At 51.5% G+C, this 15,547-nt stretch overlaps 1 protein-coding gene across 4 annotated transcripts in view; it reads left to right on the top strand.

Moving 5' to 3' along the window:
* Positions 1-15,547, top strand: part of LOC137425194 (rho GTPase-activating protein 45) — a 137,945-nt gene that overhangs the window by 33,866 nt on the left and 88,532 nt on the right. For all 4 annotated transcript variants that reach the window (XM_068113364.2, XM_068113365.2, XM_078776398.1 and 1 more), the window contains one exon: positions 175-250. In XM_068113364.2, the coding sequence (XP_067969465.2) occupies positions 175-250 (76 nt within the window). The remainder of the gene's footprint in view (positions 1-174; positions 251-15,547) is intronic.

Here is a 15,547-nt window from a genome sequence, read left to right as displayed (position 1 = left end):
CCATGTACCGACAGCAACCAGTACTTTAAGTTTTAGTGAAGTGAAAAAAAAAACAATTGATGAAAGCATTGTTAATATTATAGTAAACACTGTGACACCTGACACTCACTTTGCCGACATGATACGAATATCTGACCTTATTCATTTTTCTTCTGCACTCCCAACATAACCCAGATTACAATACAGGTCCTGACTGGCAATCGGAGGCGAATATGGCAATAGAATGTCTTGCAATGTCTCTCAGCAGCAGGTATGAGGTTTAAAATCGAAATGTACATTGTATTATGGACAATATCAATTCCATTTCAAAACAAGTTTTGTTTCCTTCAACAAAAGCAACATCGTATACAAAAGACGTTTGAATGGCTGAAGGAGGCTGAATCCCCCAACGCATAGTTTGTAGTGGGAATACCTTTACACATACAAGGTGATATTCAGAACAAACTACAAAACAACTTCAAATTACAGAACAGATATAAGTAAACCATGGTATAAATGAAAGAAACATGTTCATGGGCAGAGTTCAGCAAAGTGAATGAATGGTTCAACATATCAATTGAAATATTTTATTAAATATACATTCTTTCATGTTTATTCAACATCTACAGTGCCTTCAGGAAGTATTCACACCCCTTGATTTTATTTTATCACCTTTTGTTGTGTTGTATCAAATTTTAAATGGATTAAATTGAGATTTTTGTCACTGATCTACACATAATACATGGGGTATTGTCAAAGTCGAAGTTTTTTTTTTAAAGATTTTTTTGCAAAATAATTAAAGATGAAACACAGAAATATCTAATTTACATGTATTCAACACGAGTCAATACGTCATAGAAGCAAGCGCCTTTGGCAGCGAGTACAGCTTTGAGTCTTTTTGGGTATGTCTCTATCAGCTTTACACATCTGGATTTGGGTAATTTTTCTCATTCTTCCGTGCAGATTTCCTTCCTTGTAGATCAAGCTCTATCAAGTTGGATGGGGAGTGTCAGTGAACAGGAATCTTCAAGTCTTTCCACAAATTCTCAATGGGATTGAAGTTTGAGCTTTGGCTGGGCCACTCAAGGACTTTCACGTTCTTGTTCTGCAACCATTCCATTGTTACTTTGGCTGTATGCTTGGGGTCATTGTCCTGTTGGAACGTAAATCTTCACCACAGTCGAAGGTCTTTTGCACTCTGTAGCAGGTCTCCTCAAGGATTTGCCTGCATTTGGCTCCATTCATTGTGCCCTCTATCCCTACAAGCATCCCCATAGTTTGATGCTGCCACCACCATGCTTCATGGTAGGGATGGTGTTAGATGGGTGATGGGTGATGAGCTGTGCTTGGTTTCCGCCAGACATAGCGCTTTGCGCTCAGGCCAGAGTTCAATATTTGTCTCATCAGACCACATATATTTTACCTCATGCTCTGAGTCTTTGACGTGCCTTTTTGAAAACTTCTGTTGTGCTGTCATGTGCCTTTTTTCTCAGGAGTGGCTTCTGTCTCGTCACTCTCCCATAAGGCCTAGATTTGTGAAGTGCTGCAGAGACTGTTGTCCTTCCGGCAGCTTCTCCCATCTCAGGTCAAGAACTCTGTAGTTCTCTCAGAGTTGTCATTGGGTTCTTGGTCACCTCTTTGACCAAGGTCCTTCTTGCCGGGTTGCTCAGTTTGGTCAGACGCCCAGCTCTAGGAAGAGTGTGGCGAGTTCAATATTCTTTCCATTTCCTATTGATGGAGCTGACTGTGCTTTTGGGAACTTTCAACACTCTAGAAATTGTTTTATACCCTTCCCCAGATCTATACCTCCTCACAATTCTATCTCTGTTGTTCTACAGACAGTTCCTTGGACTTCATGGTAGAGTTTCTGCTCTGATATACACTGTCAACTGTGGGGCCTTATATAGAAAGGTGTGTTTCATTCTAAATCATGTCAAATAAATTAAATTGGCCACAGGTCCATTCCAATCAAGTTGTAGAGACATGTCAAAGATGATCAACGGAAATTGGATGCACTTGAGCTAAATTTGGAGTATCATAACAAAAGGGTTGAAAACTGTCACGTCCCCGGGGTTAAGGCCCCTGGGTGACGGATGACCGAAACGAGCTTTAACTCCGCGGCATATTTCAAACTTGGCAGGATTATCTTTTCGCGCGCGGGAAGGTTCGAAACCTTATCTGATCGGAAACACGCGGGGTTAATCCGAACCCACAGAACAAAGAAACAAAACAAGACACACAAAAGTAAGATGCAACGAACAATGAATTTAATGAAAATAAATGCAAAGACAATAAAAATTGTTGAGGTAAAACTAATAGTGATTGGCTAAGGTGAAGGACCCTCCAGACAGACTCAAATACAGACACAGGGAAAGATAAAGGAAATAAAATGCACTTATAATCGGTCGGCACTCTGCTTTGCGTCCCCAAATGGCTGGTAGGGCTTTCTGGTTGTCGAACCACAGTCGCCGCGCGGGAAGTACACAAGATGGCTCGGAATTGTGCCTATAGCCAGCCGCCGGCGTGAGGCAAGCAGGCAGGATCCTTCTTTGTTTCACTCGTGACCTCCTTTGTCTCCGAAGAGCACCACCGTCAACCAACACCTCCGTCTCATGCTAAAACGTGAAAGTTGTCCACAACATCTCCAGAAAAGCTCTCCTTGCAAGCGCACACGAGCCAGATGCCACCCCGAGCCTGAGACAGAAAGCATCCGCTCCTCACGAAACCAGGACCAGAAGAGAGCAAGAGAGGGGGAACGCACCCTCCATTCTTCTCGCTGACATCACACTCGAACCAATCCCCGCGACCCACCACTTCAGTCCATGGCCATGACCAATTGTTCCCTTCGGGGCGGGGCCTCATGCCTTTCTTGACGCCCATCGAGAATGTTCGGGGGCGGGGGGTTTTTTTTTTTTGGTTTTTTTTAAATACAGAATCTAGGCTCGTGAAAGTGCTAACATTTATCACACAAACAAATCAAAGAGACAAACAAAATATATAAAAAGAGAAAGCAGTAGACAAGATGGGGAGAGAAGGGGAAGCACACAAACACAACATTTGAGAGCAGGGACATCGGGAGATGTGTGGGAGGGAGCGGGCTTGGGGGGAGGAGGCATGGGAAGGGAGAAGTATAAAACACAAGGACACCAAGGACTTCCAGGAAAGAAGTTGGTATTTCAAAAAAGTGGATTTGGGGTGAAATTAGCGGGGGTAGAAAAGATCAAGGTTTTGGATGGGGGAAGATAAGAGATGGTGGTGAACAGCTGTTTTAAAGACCTGGAGGGAGGAGTGGGATTGAAGAGAGTGAGGGAGTTTGTTCCAGAGGCGGGAGAAAAGAGGAATGAAGGAGTGAAGGTGAGCACAGAGTCTTGATTTTGGCAGTTTAACCATAAGAGGGTTGCAGGCAGATCTTGTGCGACCTGTAGGAATATTTGGGGGACAGAGCCCAGAGAGAGCTGGGGGGGGCAAGGCCGGAGAGGAGTCTGTAGAAGACGTAAAGACCACCAACCTGCCTGCGGTGAGTGAGTGAAAGGCCCTTGGAGTTAGCTTCATCGCGGGAGATTCCAATGATTCTGAACGCTTTGGTTTCAACAGCGTGAAGACGAGCTAGGTGTGAGGCAGGAGCACCAGCCCAGAGGGGAGAGCAGTATTCCATTGAGCTGCGGATGAAAGCCTTGTATGTGGTGAGGAGCTCAGGTGTGCCAAGGAAGGACTTCGCACGACGGAGGATGCCCAGTCGGTGACTGGCTTTGGAGGCCAGATTTGAAATGTGGTTTTCCCAGGAAAGATCGTGGCAGATAGTGAGACCCAAAAGCTTGAGTGACAGAACTTCTTGGAGAGGATTATTCAGAAAGTGGATGGGAGGGTTGTCCAGTCAGCCTTTTCGGAGAGACATCGTAAGAGTGTGAGATTTGTCAGGATTGAAAGACATGTTCCACTTGTTTGCCCAGTCTGTGATTTTGTCCAGGTCTGCAGAGAGTGAGGAGGCTGCAGACTGCCGATCTGAGGGATGAGGAATGGAGCGACAGAGAGTAGATTCATCAGCAAAGAGATAGAGAGGATTTTCAAGAGGGTCAGAGAGATCATTGGTGAAGACCAGAAAAAGCACAGGGCCCAGAACACTGCCTTGGGGAACTCCAGCCTGAACAGGAAGAGGAGATGAGAGAAACCCATTCAGGGCCACACGTTGACTCCGACTAGAGAGGAAGTCCGCCAGCCATGCGTGGAGATTTCCATGGATACCAAAGGAGGAGAGTTTGGTGAGCAGAGCAGGGTGCCAGACCGTATCGAAGGCACGTGATATGTCAAGGGAGACAGCTCTAATTTCCTGTTTGGCATTGAGGACCTCCATCCATTGTTGAGAAAGCAGAAGCAGCATGTCCAGAGTCGAGTGACCAGGTCTGAAACCAAATTGATGATCAGAGATCAAGCCATTGGAGAAGAGGAAAGATTTCAATTCCGAGGCAATGATGGAATCCATGACTTTGCTGATAATTGGGAGAAGGCTGATTGGGCAGTAGTTGCTAGGATCTGTTTTTGCACATTTTTTGTGCAAAGCGGTGATGTTGGCTGATTTCCAAGCAGATGGCAGATGACCTTGAGCAAAAAAGAGGGTGAAGCGAACAGAGAGAGGGAGTGAAAGAGCGGAAGAACAGGATTTTAGGACCCGTGGGCTGATGCCATCAGGTCCAGTTGCAGAATCAGAGTCGAGGGTTGACAGAAACTTTTCCACCTTGTCAGGAGGAAAGGACACAGAGTCCAAGAGCAGCTGGGTACGACTGGGTATGGTGGGTACAGAGAGGGATGGGTTTGGGACACAAGATTTAGAGGCAAACACAGAGTTGAGGCATTCAGCTTTTTCACGTGCGGAGTCAGCCGTGTAGCCGTTTGAGGTGAGGGAGGGGATGGAGGGGAACAAACACCAGAAACAGATTTGACCAGATGCCACCAGGATTTGGAAGAGGGAGACAGATAAGAGAGTTCGGTCTTGAGAACGGAGAGATATTGTTTCCTGGCTCTCCTGAGGGTGGACACACACTTGTTTCGGGCTTTGTGAAAGGAAATGAGATTTCCTTCCGTTGGATTTGCTTTCCAGGAGACGAAGGCAAGTTGTTTCTGGGCAACAGCCTCACCACAAGATTCCGTGTACCATGGATGGGAGGAAGGCTATGACAACTGAAGACGAGATGGGATAAATCTGTGCATGAGAGAGAGCAATTTACTTTGGAAGAATTCCCAGGATGAGTTGATGTCAGAGATGGGAGACCAGTCCAGATGATTGATGGCTGCTTGAAGACCGTGCCAGTTGGCCTGAGTGAAATGCCAGACTCGTCGACGCTGAGGAGGCTCTCTGAGAATGGTCAGAGAGATGTCCACTTTAACAAGCACATGATCAGATGAGCCGATTGGTGCAGAAGAAGAGCAGCAGACATTTTCAGAGAAGTTCGTCATAACCAAGTCCAGAAGAGAAGATGCTCCATTGATTGAAATCCGGGTCGGGAAATTGACAGATTGTGTCAGTCCCAGTGAGTCGCAGAAGTCCTTTGCTGGGGAGCCATGGCTGGTGAGAGAGGTACCCACACCCAGCCAACTGGCATGGTGACAATTTACATCACCACATATAAGGAAGAGAGAGTTGGGATGGGTAGATAGAAGTTGGTCCATATTATCAGACAGTGAGATGTAGATGGAGTCATCACTGTTTGGTGGACGGTACAACACACATATGAACAAAAGGTGGGAGTGAAGGGGAAGCCGTAGCCAGAGGTATTCCTGGGGGTGAGGTGGAGAGAGGGCAGTGCAGGGTGAGTGAGGAAGAGAGGTTTTATAAAGATAGCAACCCCACCTCCAGGACGAGGCTCAGGTCTATCATACCGGAAGAGGGAGTAACCTAGGAGAGATACCAAGGAATCAGAGATATCATGAAGGAGGAAAGTTTCTGTTAAGCAGATCACGTCTGGTTTGTCAGAAGCAACCTGTATGGGGAGATCAGTCAAGTTTGAGCGAAGGCCCCGGATGTTTGACGTCCATACCGTTAATGAAGAGGAAGGGGGAGCATCGGATACAGAACATGGGGTGGGGGGGGGGGGGAGGGGTAGGGTAAGATGTGGAAGAGGAGGAAGTGGTAGGGAGAGCTGTTGAAGGTGTGTCAGAGATTTCAGAATAGCTTGGAGAAACGGAAGGAATCTGGCGGACAAAAGGTTTGATGGTGATTGGGTGAGGCACAGTGAGGTGTTATTTGAGGAGGGGGAAGAGCGAAGCAGAAGGTTGGGGGAGATGAAGGTGAAAGTTGGAAGGGGGAAGAAGCGGGGAGGACGCTTTGAGGAGGAGGAGCGAGGGAGAGTCTCGGAGGGGAGGGTTGTGGGGGGAGTTTAGGAGGGAAGGGGCTAGGGGGGAGATTTGAAAGGGATGGGTGATGGGAAGGATTTGGAGGGGAGGGGCAAGGGGGAAGATTTGAAAGCGATGGGTGATGGAGAAGATTTGGAGGGAAGGGGCAAGGGGGAAGATTTGAAAGAGATGGGTGATGGGGAAGATTTGGAGGGGAGGGGCAAGGGGGTAGATTTGGAGGGGAGGGGTGATAGGGAAGTTTTGGAGGGGAGGGGTGAAGGGGAAGATTTGGAGGGGATGGGTGAGATTGGATTTTAGAAAGTGTACGATTAATGGGAAACGAACATTTATTGCAAAATGAGTTTCTTGTGACCTTTGAGTCAAAAATACGTTTGAGGACGCTGGAGGAGGGGTGGAGTGCAGGAGAGTTTCGGGAATGTAGAAAAGAGGAACTGCAAGAGATGGAATTTTTTTTTGGAATCAATAGATTTGGTGAGCAAGTCGAAAGCATCCTTTTATAGAAGAAGAAGAAAAAGGTGGTATAATATACAACAGAACACAGTTCTTCAGGGGAAAGTTTAAACATTTTAAAATTGAGCAGTGAAAACTATCTGGGGAAATGGAAAATGGAAATGGGGGTGAAACACGTGATCGAAGAACGAACAAACAAATAAGAACAACGAATAAATGAATAAGAACAACGAATAAGAACAGAGAAGGAAAAATTTTTTTTGTTTTTTTTGTTTTGTTTTTTTTTGAGTTGAGATTTTAAACAAGGAAGTATGGGGTGAAAGACTGGGACAAAAACAGAGCACGAAAGTAATTGCAGCACAATCGACGGACCACTGAGAGAAAAACAAAGTCTCAAGGTAGGACACGGTAGCCTACTAGGCCTCAACATACGCGACACGAATTAACCGATGATTTTGTATACAGATATGAAAAATTAACACCGAGAATCTTACTAAGGACACACTATAGGTACACACACCGAAAGATAGATACAGTTTCGACAAAAACACAATTGTGAAAAATTACTTAACTTCGAAAGCGTGAGCGCATGGACAGCTTCGAAAAGACGTGACCTTGCCGACAAAGATCTCGCGAGATCTCTGAAGGGTTCTCTCAAGATCTCTCAAGGGTCTCAGGGTTCCCTTGCCGATCGGCAAATGTGCTGTGTTTCTGTCGGGCTTGTCGGTGTGGTTGTGGCAATGTGCCAATTGCATGGCTGGTCGAGTGAATTTTATAAGAACAAAGGGAAAAAAACACAGGGGGCCAATTACACACCGGGATTTATTAATCTTATACCCTAGAACTAGTTAACACAAAAGCCACGCCCCTTTATGGTGACATGCAAACACTCTTAACCTGCATGGTTGCCCTGCTTATGTACATCAAAATGGGCTTTCTACACGTCACACAGTCCATGCTAAACTATACATTCCTGACTTTCCTAAGGCATTTCTTCACCAACCCCCACAAACATAACAATACTTATTGACTCGATATTTTAGCTTTTCATCTTCTTTTTTTTTTGTAAAAATTTCTATGAAAGAAATTTGACTTTGTCACCATTCGGTATTATGTGTAGATCAGTGACAAAATATCTCAATTAAATCCATTTTAAATTCATTCTGTAGATTAGATTCAGAATGGTTAATCATAATTGTTGTGTTCCCGGATGCAAATCGGATTCACAGAAATATAGGAAATACGAGATAATATCCGTGGATGAGTCTAAGTCTTAGTCTTGTCACTAAGAGGTGTTGAGTTACTACCATTTCCTGTTAATCCAAGTGAGCGGCGGCAGTGGATAACACACACAGATAAACACACACACACACACACACACACACACACACAACAAAATGTGAAAAAAACCATGGGGTGTGAACACTTTGTGAAGGCACTGTATTGGTTTGTGACTTTACGAAAAACCAGATGAGTGTCCTTCATCTAATGTGGGCAATTTTATTGTCGTAATATTTATTTTCAATTTTAAAAAAATCACAATTTACTGCTATTTTACACAAAATTTCCATCTACTGATTGAGGTTGTGTGGCTTGGTGTTTGTATGGGCTGTGTTGTGGTTGGAAGTGTGATGTAGTATGGTGCTGGTGAGTGATGTAAGGTTGATGTTAGTCATCACCCTCCCTTCTTTCAACACATTCCTTAACCCTGCTCCATTTCCTCTGTCTATCCTTTGCCTTGTTCCTTCTCTTCACCTGTGCTTTGTTTTCTCCCTTCCATCACAATGTACCTTCCTCATCACCTCTTCATTTCATCGTTTTTTTTCAGAGTAATGGTTGCTACTTTGAAGTGGACAATACAGATGACAATTAAAAGCAACTAAGTAAATGGTCTACAGAGTGGCTAAGATAGTGCCTTTCACTTTGCCCGTTTTATAACTTAATTTGATGTGTTGTCTCCATGAGCACAAAATATGTCAAGCTGCAAGAGCATGCCCTGAAGAACCAACAAGCCTGTTCATTTGGGCCTGATAGTAGGATTAAACTTGGCTCGCAACGAGTCGTTTTATGAACCACGACTCCAGGGATGCTTTATGTAAATGAACCGATCTTATTCTTGCATTGTTTGATCATATTAGGAGAAAGGGCCCACCACGCACGAGATGCACCATTCCACAGACTATGCCAACAGCAGTGGGAAGTCAATCGACCTATCTGTCTCGTGAATGCATATTTCGGTGGGATTCAACGATGAGTTTGATTGGCATCAATATTGTGGCGCTGCTGAACCCATGATGTAGTGACCTTGGAAATTTAACAGAAATTAGCCAGTGTACCAGCACAAGCCAGCCTACTTTATTTGAATCACTCAATACTCACACAGGACATTTGTTTTAGAATGAGCCATTCAAAATGTATAGATTTTCTGTCAGGAATTGCTGTAATAATCTGTCCAATACGGGAGTTTCAAAAGGACGTATGAATGCCAACAAGGCCTTTCGCGCATGCGCCGTGTGTGCGTTTTCAGTGACGTCTGCTTGGCGGGCACTTTTAACCTGCCATGCTGGCGCAAAATGTGTAATTCAAATCTTCTTTTTAACATAATTTTCATAATTTAAATTAAAGAATGGCAATTTCAGAATGGTTAATCATAATTGTTGTGTTCCCGGATGCAAATCAGACTCACAGAAATATAGGAAATACGAGATAATATCCGTGGATGAGACTAAGAGGTGTAGAGTTACTACCATTTCCTGTTAATCCAAGCGAGCGGTGGCAGTGGATAACACAAACAGACAAACACACACACACACACACACACACACACACACAAACACACACACACACACACACACACACACACACACACAAACACACACACACACACACACACACACTTAATTAATTGTACAGTTAAAGCGCGGCCTTACGCGCGCTGCTTGCGAGCAAGGAGGAAGCGGACAAGCGGTAACTTATAAGCGTCTTTATTTCAAGAGCTCACTGTAACACTGGCGCGCTCCAGGCTGCGCGCCCGGTGTATATCATGAGGCCACGCCTACCCCTCGGGCGTGGCCACCGCCCACTTGGTGCGCGGAATGATGTCACCACGCCAGTGGGCTTTTGTGTCCGCCACACGCGCCCCCCCAGAATTCCCGCGCACCTGGAGGGCCAGTTTGCGGGGCAGACGAATGACCCGGCCGAAGCGCCCCCTGGCGATCGGCGGCGTCCGGGGTGCAGGGATGCCAGGTGGGATGCCCCTGGCTGCCCCTGGGATGGGTGCAGGACCGGGGGGCGGCGGGGCTGGGCGGTGCCGGGGGTCCGCCCGCAGAGGGGCGGCCCCGACGTGGGGGTCGGGCCACTGGCGGTGGATGGTCCACGTCGAGGTGGGCCGGCTTGAGGCGGTCCACCGAAACGCGGTCAGGAGTACCGCCGATGTCCAGGGTGAAGTGCTTCGCCCCGGTCTCCAGCACGGGGAAAGGCCCGTCGTACGGGGGCCGCAGTGGTGTCCGGTGGGCATCGTGGCGGACGAAGACGTACTCCGCCGTGCGAAGCTCCGGGGCGACGTGCGTCGGTGGGTGCCCGTGGCATGCCGTTGGCACCGGGGCGAACCTCTGGGCGGTCTCTTGCAGAGCGGAGCGCTGCTGTGCCGCGGACCATGGTGCCGTGGAGTCGGGGAGGAACTCGCCCGGCACCCGCAGCGGTTGCCCGAAGACCAACTCCGCCGCGGATGCGCGCAGGTCCTCCTTGGGCGCCGCCCGGAGGCTCAGCAGGACCCAGGGGAGCCTGTCGACCCAGCCGCCGTCGCGGAGGGTGGCCCGGAGCACGGCCTTCAATGAGCGGTGAAATCGCTCACACAGGCCGTTAGCCTGGGGGTGGTAGGCCGTGGTTCGGTGCAGCCGGACCCCGAGCCCCTGCGCGACCGCCCCCTAGAGCTCCGAGGTGAACTGGGGGCCGCGGTCGGACGAGATGTCTGAGGGGGCGCCGAACCGGGCGACCCAGGTGGCGATGAAAGCCTGCGCGACATCGGCCGCCGTTGTCGACGCCAAGGGCACGGCCTCCGGCTACCGGGTGGTGCGGTCCACCATGGTGAGGACGTAGGTGAAACCCCGCGAGGGGGGCAGAGGTCCCACCAGGTCCACGTGGACGTGGTCAAACTGGCGTTCCGGCACCGTGAACGGGGCCAACGGGGCCTGGGTGTGCCGGTGCACCTTGGCGCGCTGGCACGCGAGGCACGTCCTGGCCCAGCCGCGGACGGCCTTCCGGAGGCCATGCCAGACGAACTTGTCGGCGATCAGCCTTTGGGAGGCCCTCGCGCCCGGGTGGGACAGGCCGTGGATGGCGTCAAACACCTGGCGCTGCCAGCCCGCGGGCACGATGGGGCGAGGACGCCCGAGGGAGACGTCGCACAAGAGGGCCGCGCCCGCGCCGTTGAACGGCACCTCGGTGATGCGGAGGCCCGTGACGGCGGTCCACAAGGCCTGGACGTCGGGGTCAGCGGCCTGGTCCGCTGCCATCCGGGCATAGTCGATGCCGAGGTGGACTGCGTGGGCGACGGCCCGGGAAAGGCAATTCGCCACCGGGTTGTCCTTCCCCGCGACATGCTGGATGTCCGTCGTGTACTCGGACACGGCCGAGAGGTGACGCTGCTGCCGGGCCGACCACGGCTCGGTGACCTTGCCCATCGCGAAGATCAGCGGCTTGTGGTCGACGAAGGCAGTGAACGCACGGCCCTCGAGCAGATGGCGGAAGTGCCTGACCGCCAAGTGAAGCCCGAGCAACTCGCAGTCGAAGGTACTGTAACGGCGTTCGGGCGGGCGAAGCTGCCGGCTAAAGAACGCCAGCGGTTGCCAAGCTCCACACACCCATTGCTCGTGCACCGCGCCCACCGCGTAGTCCGAGGCATCGGTGGTGAGGGCGATCGGTGCATCGGGCGCCGGGTGCGCGAGCATGGTGGCGTTAGCCAAGGCGAGCTTCGCGCCCGTGAACGCCGTTTCCATCTGCTCGGTCCAGGTAACGTCGCCTTTGCCCGGCTTACCTCGGAGAGCTTCGTGCAGGGGGCGCAGGAGCTGGGCAATACGGGGCAGGAACCGATGGTAAAAGTTCACCATGCCCAGGAACTCTTGCAGCCCTCTGATCGTGCGGGGGCGCGGAAACCCCTTCACCGCCTCCACCTTGGCCGGCAGGGGGACGGCTCCGTGCCTGGTGACACGGTGCCCCAGAAAATCGATTATGGCGGCGCCGAACCGGCACTTTGCAGGGTTCACAATCAGGCCATGCTGGCCCAGGCGTTCGAAGAGCGTGCGGAGGTGGCGTAGGTGCTCTTCGCGGGACGCGCTGGCGACGAGGATATCGTCCAGGTAGACGTAGACAAAATCCAAGTCGCGCAGGACGCTGTCCATCAGTCGCTGGAACGCCTGAGCCGCATTCTTCAGACCGAAGGGCATGCGCAGGAACTCGAAGAGTCCGAATGGCGTGATGACCGCCGTCTTCGGGACGTCCTCCGGCCTGACGGGGACCTGATGGTAGCCGCGTATGAGGTCCACCTTCGAGAAGAAGGACATGCCCGCCAAACGGGCGGAAAAGTCCTGAATGTGGGGGACGGGGTAGCGGTCGGGAGTCGTGGCGTCATTGAGACGGCGATAGTCCCCGCACGGTCGCCATCCCCCGCCGGGCTTCGGCACGACGTGCAGCGGCGACGCCCAAGCGCTCTCTGAGCGCCGAACGATGCCGAGTCGCTCCAGGGTAGCGAACGCCGCTTTTGCCACCGCCAGCTTCGTCGGCTCGAGGCGGCGTGCCCGGGCGTAGACCGGTGGCCCGACGGTGGGGATGTGATGGGCCACCCCGTGCTTGACGGCCCCCGCCGAGAAGGTGGGCCGCGTGAGGGCCGGGAAGCCGGCGAGGAGGCGGGTGAATGCGTCCGCTGCCGGAAGCGTACAGACCAACGTGGCCGGAACCGAACCGTTCGGCAAGCCGCTTGGCAAGCCGCTCGTTGAGCTGCTCGCCGAGCTGGGCAACGCACAAGCGAGCGAGCTGAACGTCTCGGCCTGGACAAGACGTCTGCGCTTGACGTCGACCAGGAGCCCATTAGCGCACTGGAAGTCCGCGCCAAGCAGTGCCATGGGCACGTCGGCGGTGACGAACGTCCATCGGAAAACCTGCCCCCCGAACCGCAGAGAGAGGCAGCGTTTTCCGTACGTACGGATGGGCGTCCCGTTCATGGCAAGCAGCGCGGGGCCCCCACCCGCGGCATGCTTGTCTGACGTGCCGGCGGGAACAACACTCACCTGCGCTCCCGTGTCGCACAGGTAACGGCGCCCGGAGAAGGTGTCCGTTATGAACAGCAGGCTGCTCGAACGGCCGGCCCTCATCGCCACTATTGAGCGCCGGCCCGGGCGTTTCCCGACCTGTTGAAGGAGCATGGCGGATGACACTGCCGAGCTTCGTGGCCGAACTTGGCGTGGAATCAGCACCAGGTGGTGGAGCTGGAGGAGCGCGGCTGGCTCCGCCAGGCCGGTGGAGTTGGCGGGTTTCCCCGCGGTGGCGGTTTTCGCTGCGGCGGTGGGCGGGGCGTGGCGGCGGTCACGAGGTGCGTATCAGCATGCTGCGTATGCTGTATAAGCTGATGCTGTGGATCAGCAGCATCAGCAGCATTAGCAGCATCAGCAGCATCAGCCACGAGGGCCGTGACGGCCACGCCGACTCTCGCCCGCGTGTCCGAAGCGGCGAAGTACTTGTCCGCCTCGGCCGCCAATGCTCGGGGTTCCGTTAGCCCGGTCCCGGCCAACGCGAGGCGAACCTGCGCTGGAAGTTGGCGATGGAAAAGCGCCCGGAATAGAGAACCGGGGGCTTCGTCGCCCAACAGTGACAGCATATGGTCCATTCGGACCGACGGGCGCGTGTCACCGAGCTCGGGGAGATCCAGGAGGCGGTCGGCCCGTGCGTCGTCCGTGAGGCCGAACGTGGCTAGGAGTAGCCGCTTGAGTGCCTCGTACTTGTGGCCATCCGGTGGGTGGCGAAGGACGGACACAACTCGAGCGGCCGTGCCGGGCCCGAGGGAGGCGACGACGTGGCAATAGTGCGTGTCATCGCCGGTGAGGCGCCGAAGCTGAAATTGGGCTTCGGCCTGGACGAACCAGACTTCGGCCTGAGCCTCCCAAAATTCGGGAAGTTTGATGAAGTTGGCCATGGCAATGGCGTCGCGTGTGGAAGGATCGCTCCGGCAGATCCAACATCGAGGGGGTCACCAGTAAAGCGCGGCGTTACGCGCGCTGCTTGCGAGCAAGGAGGAAGCGGACAAGCGGTAACTTATAAGCGTCTTTATTTCAAGAGCTCACTGTAACACTGGCGCGCTCCGGGCTGCGCGCCGGGTGTATATCATGAGGCCACGCCTACCCCTGGGGCGTGGCCACCGTCCACTTGGTGCGCGGAATGATGTCACCACGCCAGTGGGCTTTTGTGTCCGCCACACAGTATCGGTTGTTCCTAAACTTAAATCTAAATAATTTAAAGGATTGCTGTAAATGATGTTAATTTCACAACATCCCATATTCAACTTTATTTAAATTGTAAACCTCAAACATCGTTTCTCCACCTAAAGCAAGAACGTTAACCCGTAAGCAATTGACTAGTTTCCCGACTGCATGGATCATCAGCTGGGCACCGTTCTTCCTCGAGGTTTCGATCCTTTCAGCCCAGGACTTTTTTTTTTCTTCTTTTTTTTTGTATACAGAGTCGAGGCTTGTGAAAGAGCTAACATTTATCAAACAAACAAATCAAACAAACAAGCATACAAAGTATATAAAAAGGGGAGCGGTCGACAAGATGGGGAGAGAAGGGGGGGAAGCACACAAACACAACATTTGAGAGCAGAGACATCGGGACATGTGTGGGAGGGAGAGGGCCTGGGGGGAGGCAGGATAGGTATAAAACGCAAGGACACCAAGGACTTCCAGGAAAGAAGACAAAAGTCACCTCAAAAAAGTGCATTTGGGGTGAAATTAGCGGGGGTAGAAAAGATCAAGGTTTTGGATTGGGGAAGATAAGAGATGGTGGTGAACAGCCGTTTTAAAGACCTGGAGGGAGGAGTGGGATTGAAGAGAGTGAGGGAGTTTGTTCCAGAGGCGGGAGAAAAGAGGCATGAAGGAGTGAACGTGAGCAGAGAGTCTTGATTTTGGCAGTTTAACCATAAGAGGGTTGCAGGCAGATCTTGTGCGACCTGTAGGAATATTTGGGGGACAGAGCCCAGAGAGAGCTGGGGGAGCAAGGCCAGAGAGGAGTCGGTAGAAGACAGAAAGACCACCTACCTGCCTGCGGTGAGTGAGTGAAAGGCCCTCAGAGATAGCTTCATCGCGGGAGATTCCAATGATTCTGAAAGCTTTCGTTTCAACAGCGTGAAGACGAGCGAGGTGTGAGGCAGGAGCACCAGCCCAGAGGGGAGAGCAGTATTCCATTGAGCTGCGGATGAAAGCCTTGTATGTGGTGAGGAGCTCAGGTGTGCCAAGGAAGGACTTCACACGACGGAGGATGCCCAGTCGGCGACTGGCTTTGGAGGCCAGCTTGGAAATGTGGTTTTCCCAGGAAAGATCATGGCAGATAGTGAGACCCAAAAGCTTGAGTGACAGAACTTCTTGGAGAGGATTATTCAGAAAGTAGATGGGAGGGTTGTCCAGTCGGTCTTTTCGGAGAGACATCGTAAGAGTGTGAGATTTGTCAGGATTGAAAGACATGTTCCACTTGTTTGCCCAGTCTGTGATTTTGTCCAGGTCTGCAG

The sequence above is a fragment of the Myxine glutinosa genome, chromosome 4, assembly GCF_964187855.1.
Source record: "Myxine glutinosa chromosome 4, kmMyxGlut1.1, whole genome shotgun sequence".
Classification (NCBI taxonomy): domain Eukaryota; kingdom Metazoa; phylum Chordata; class Myxini; order Myxiniformes; family Myxinidae; genus Myxine; species Myxine glutinosa.
This window is presented reverse-complemented; position numbering and strand designations above follow the sequence as displayed.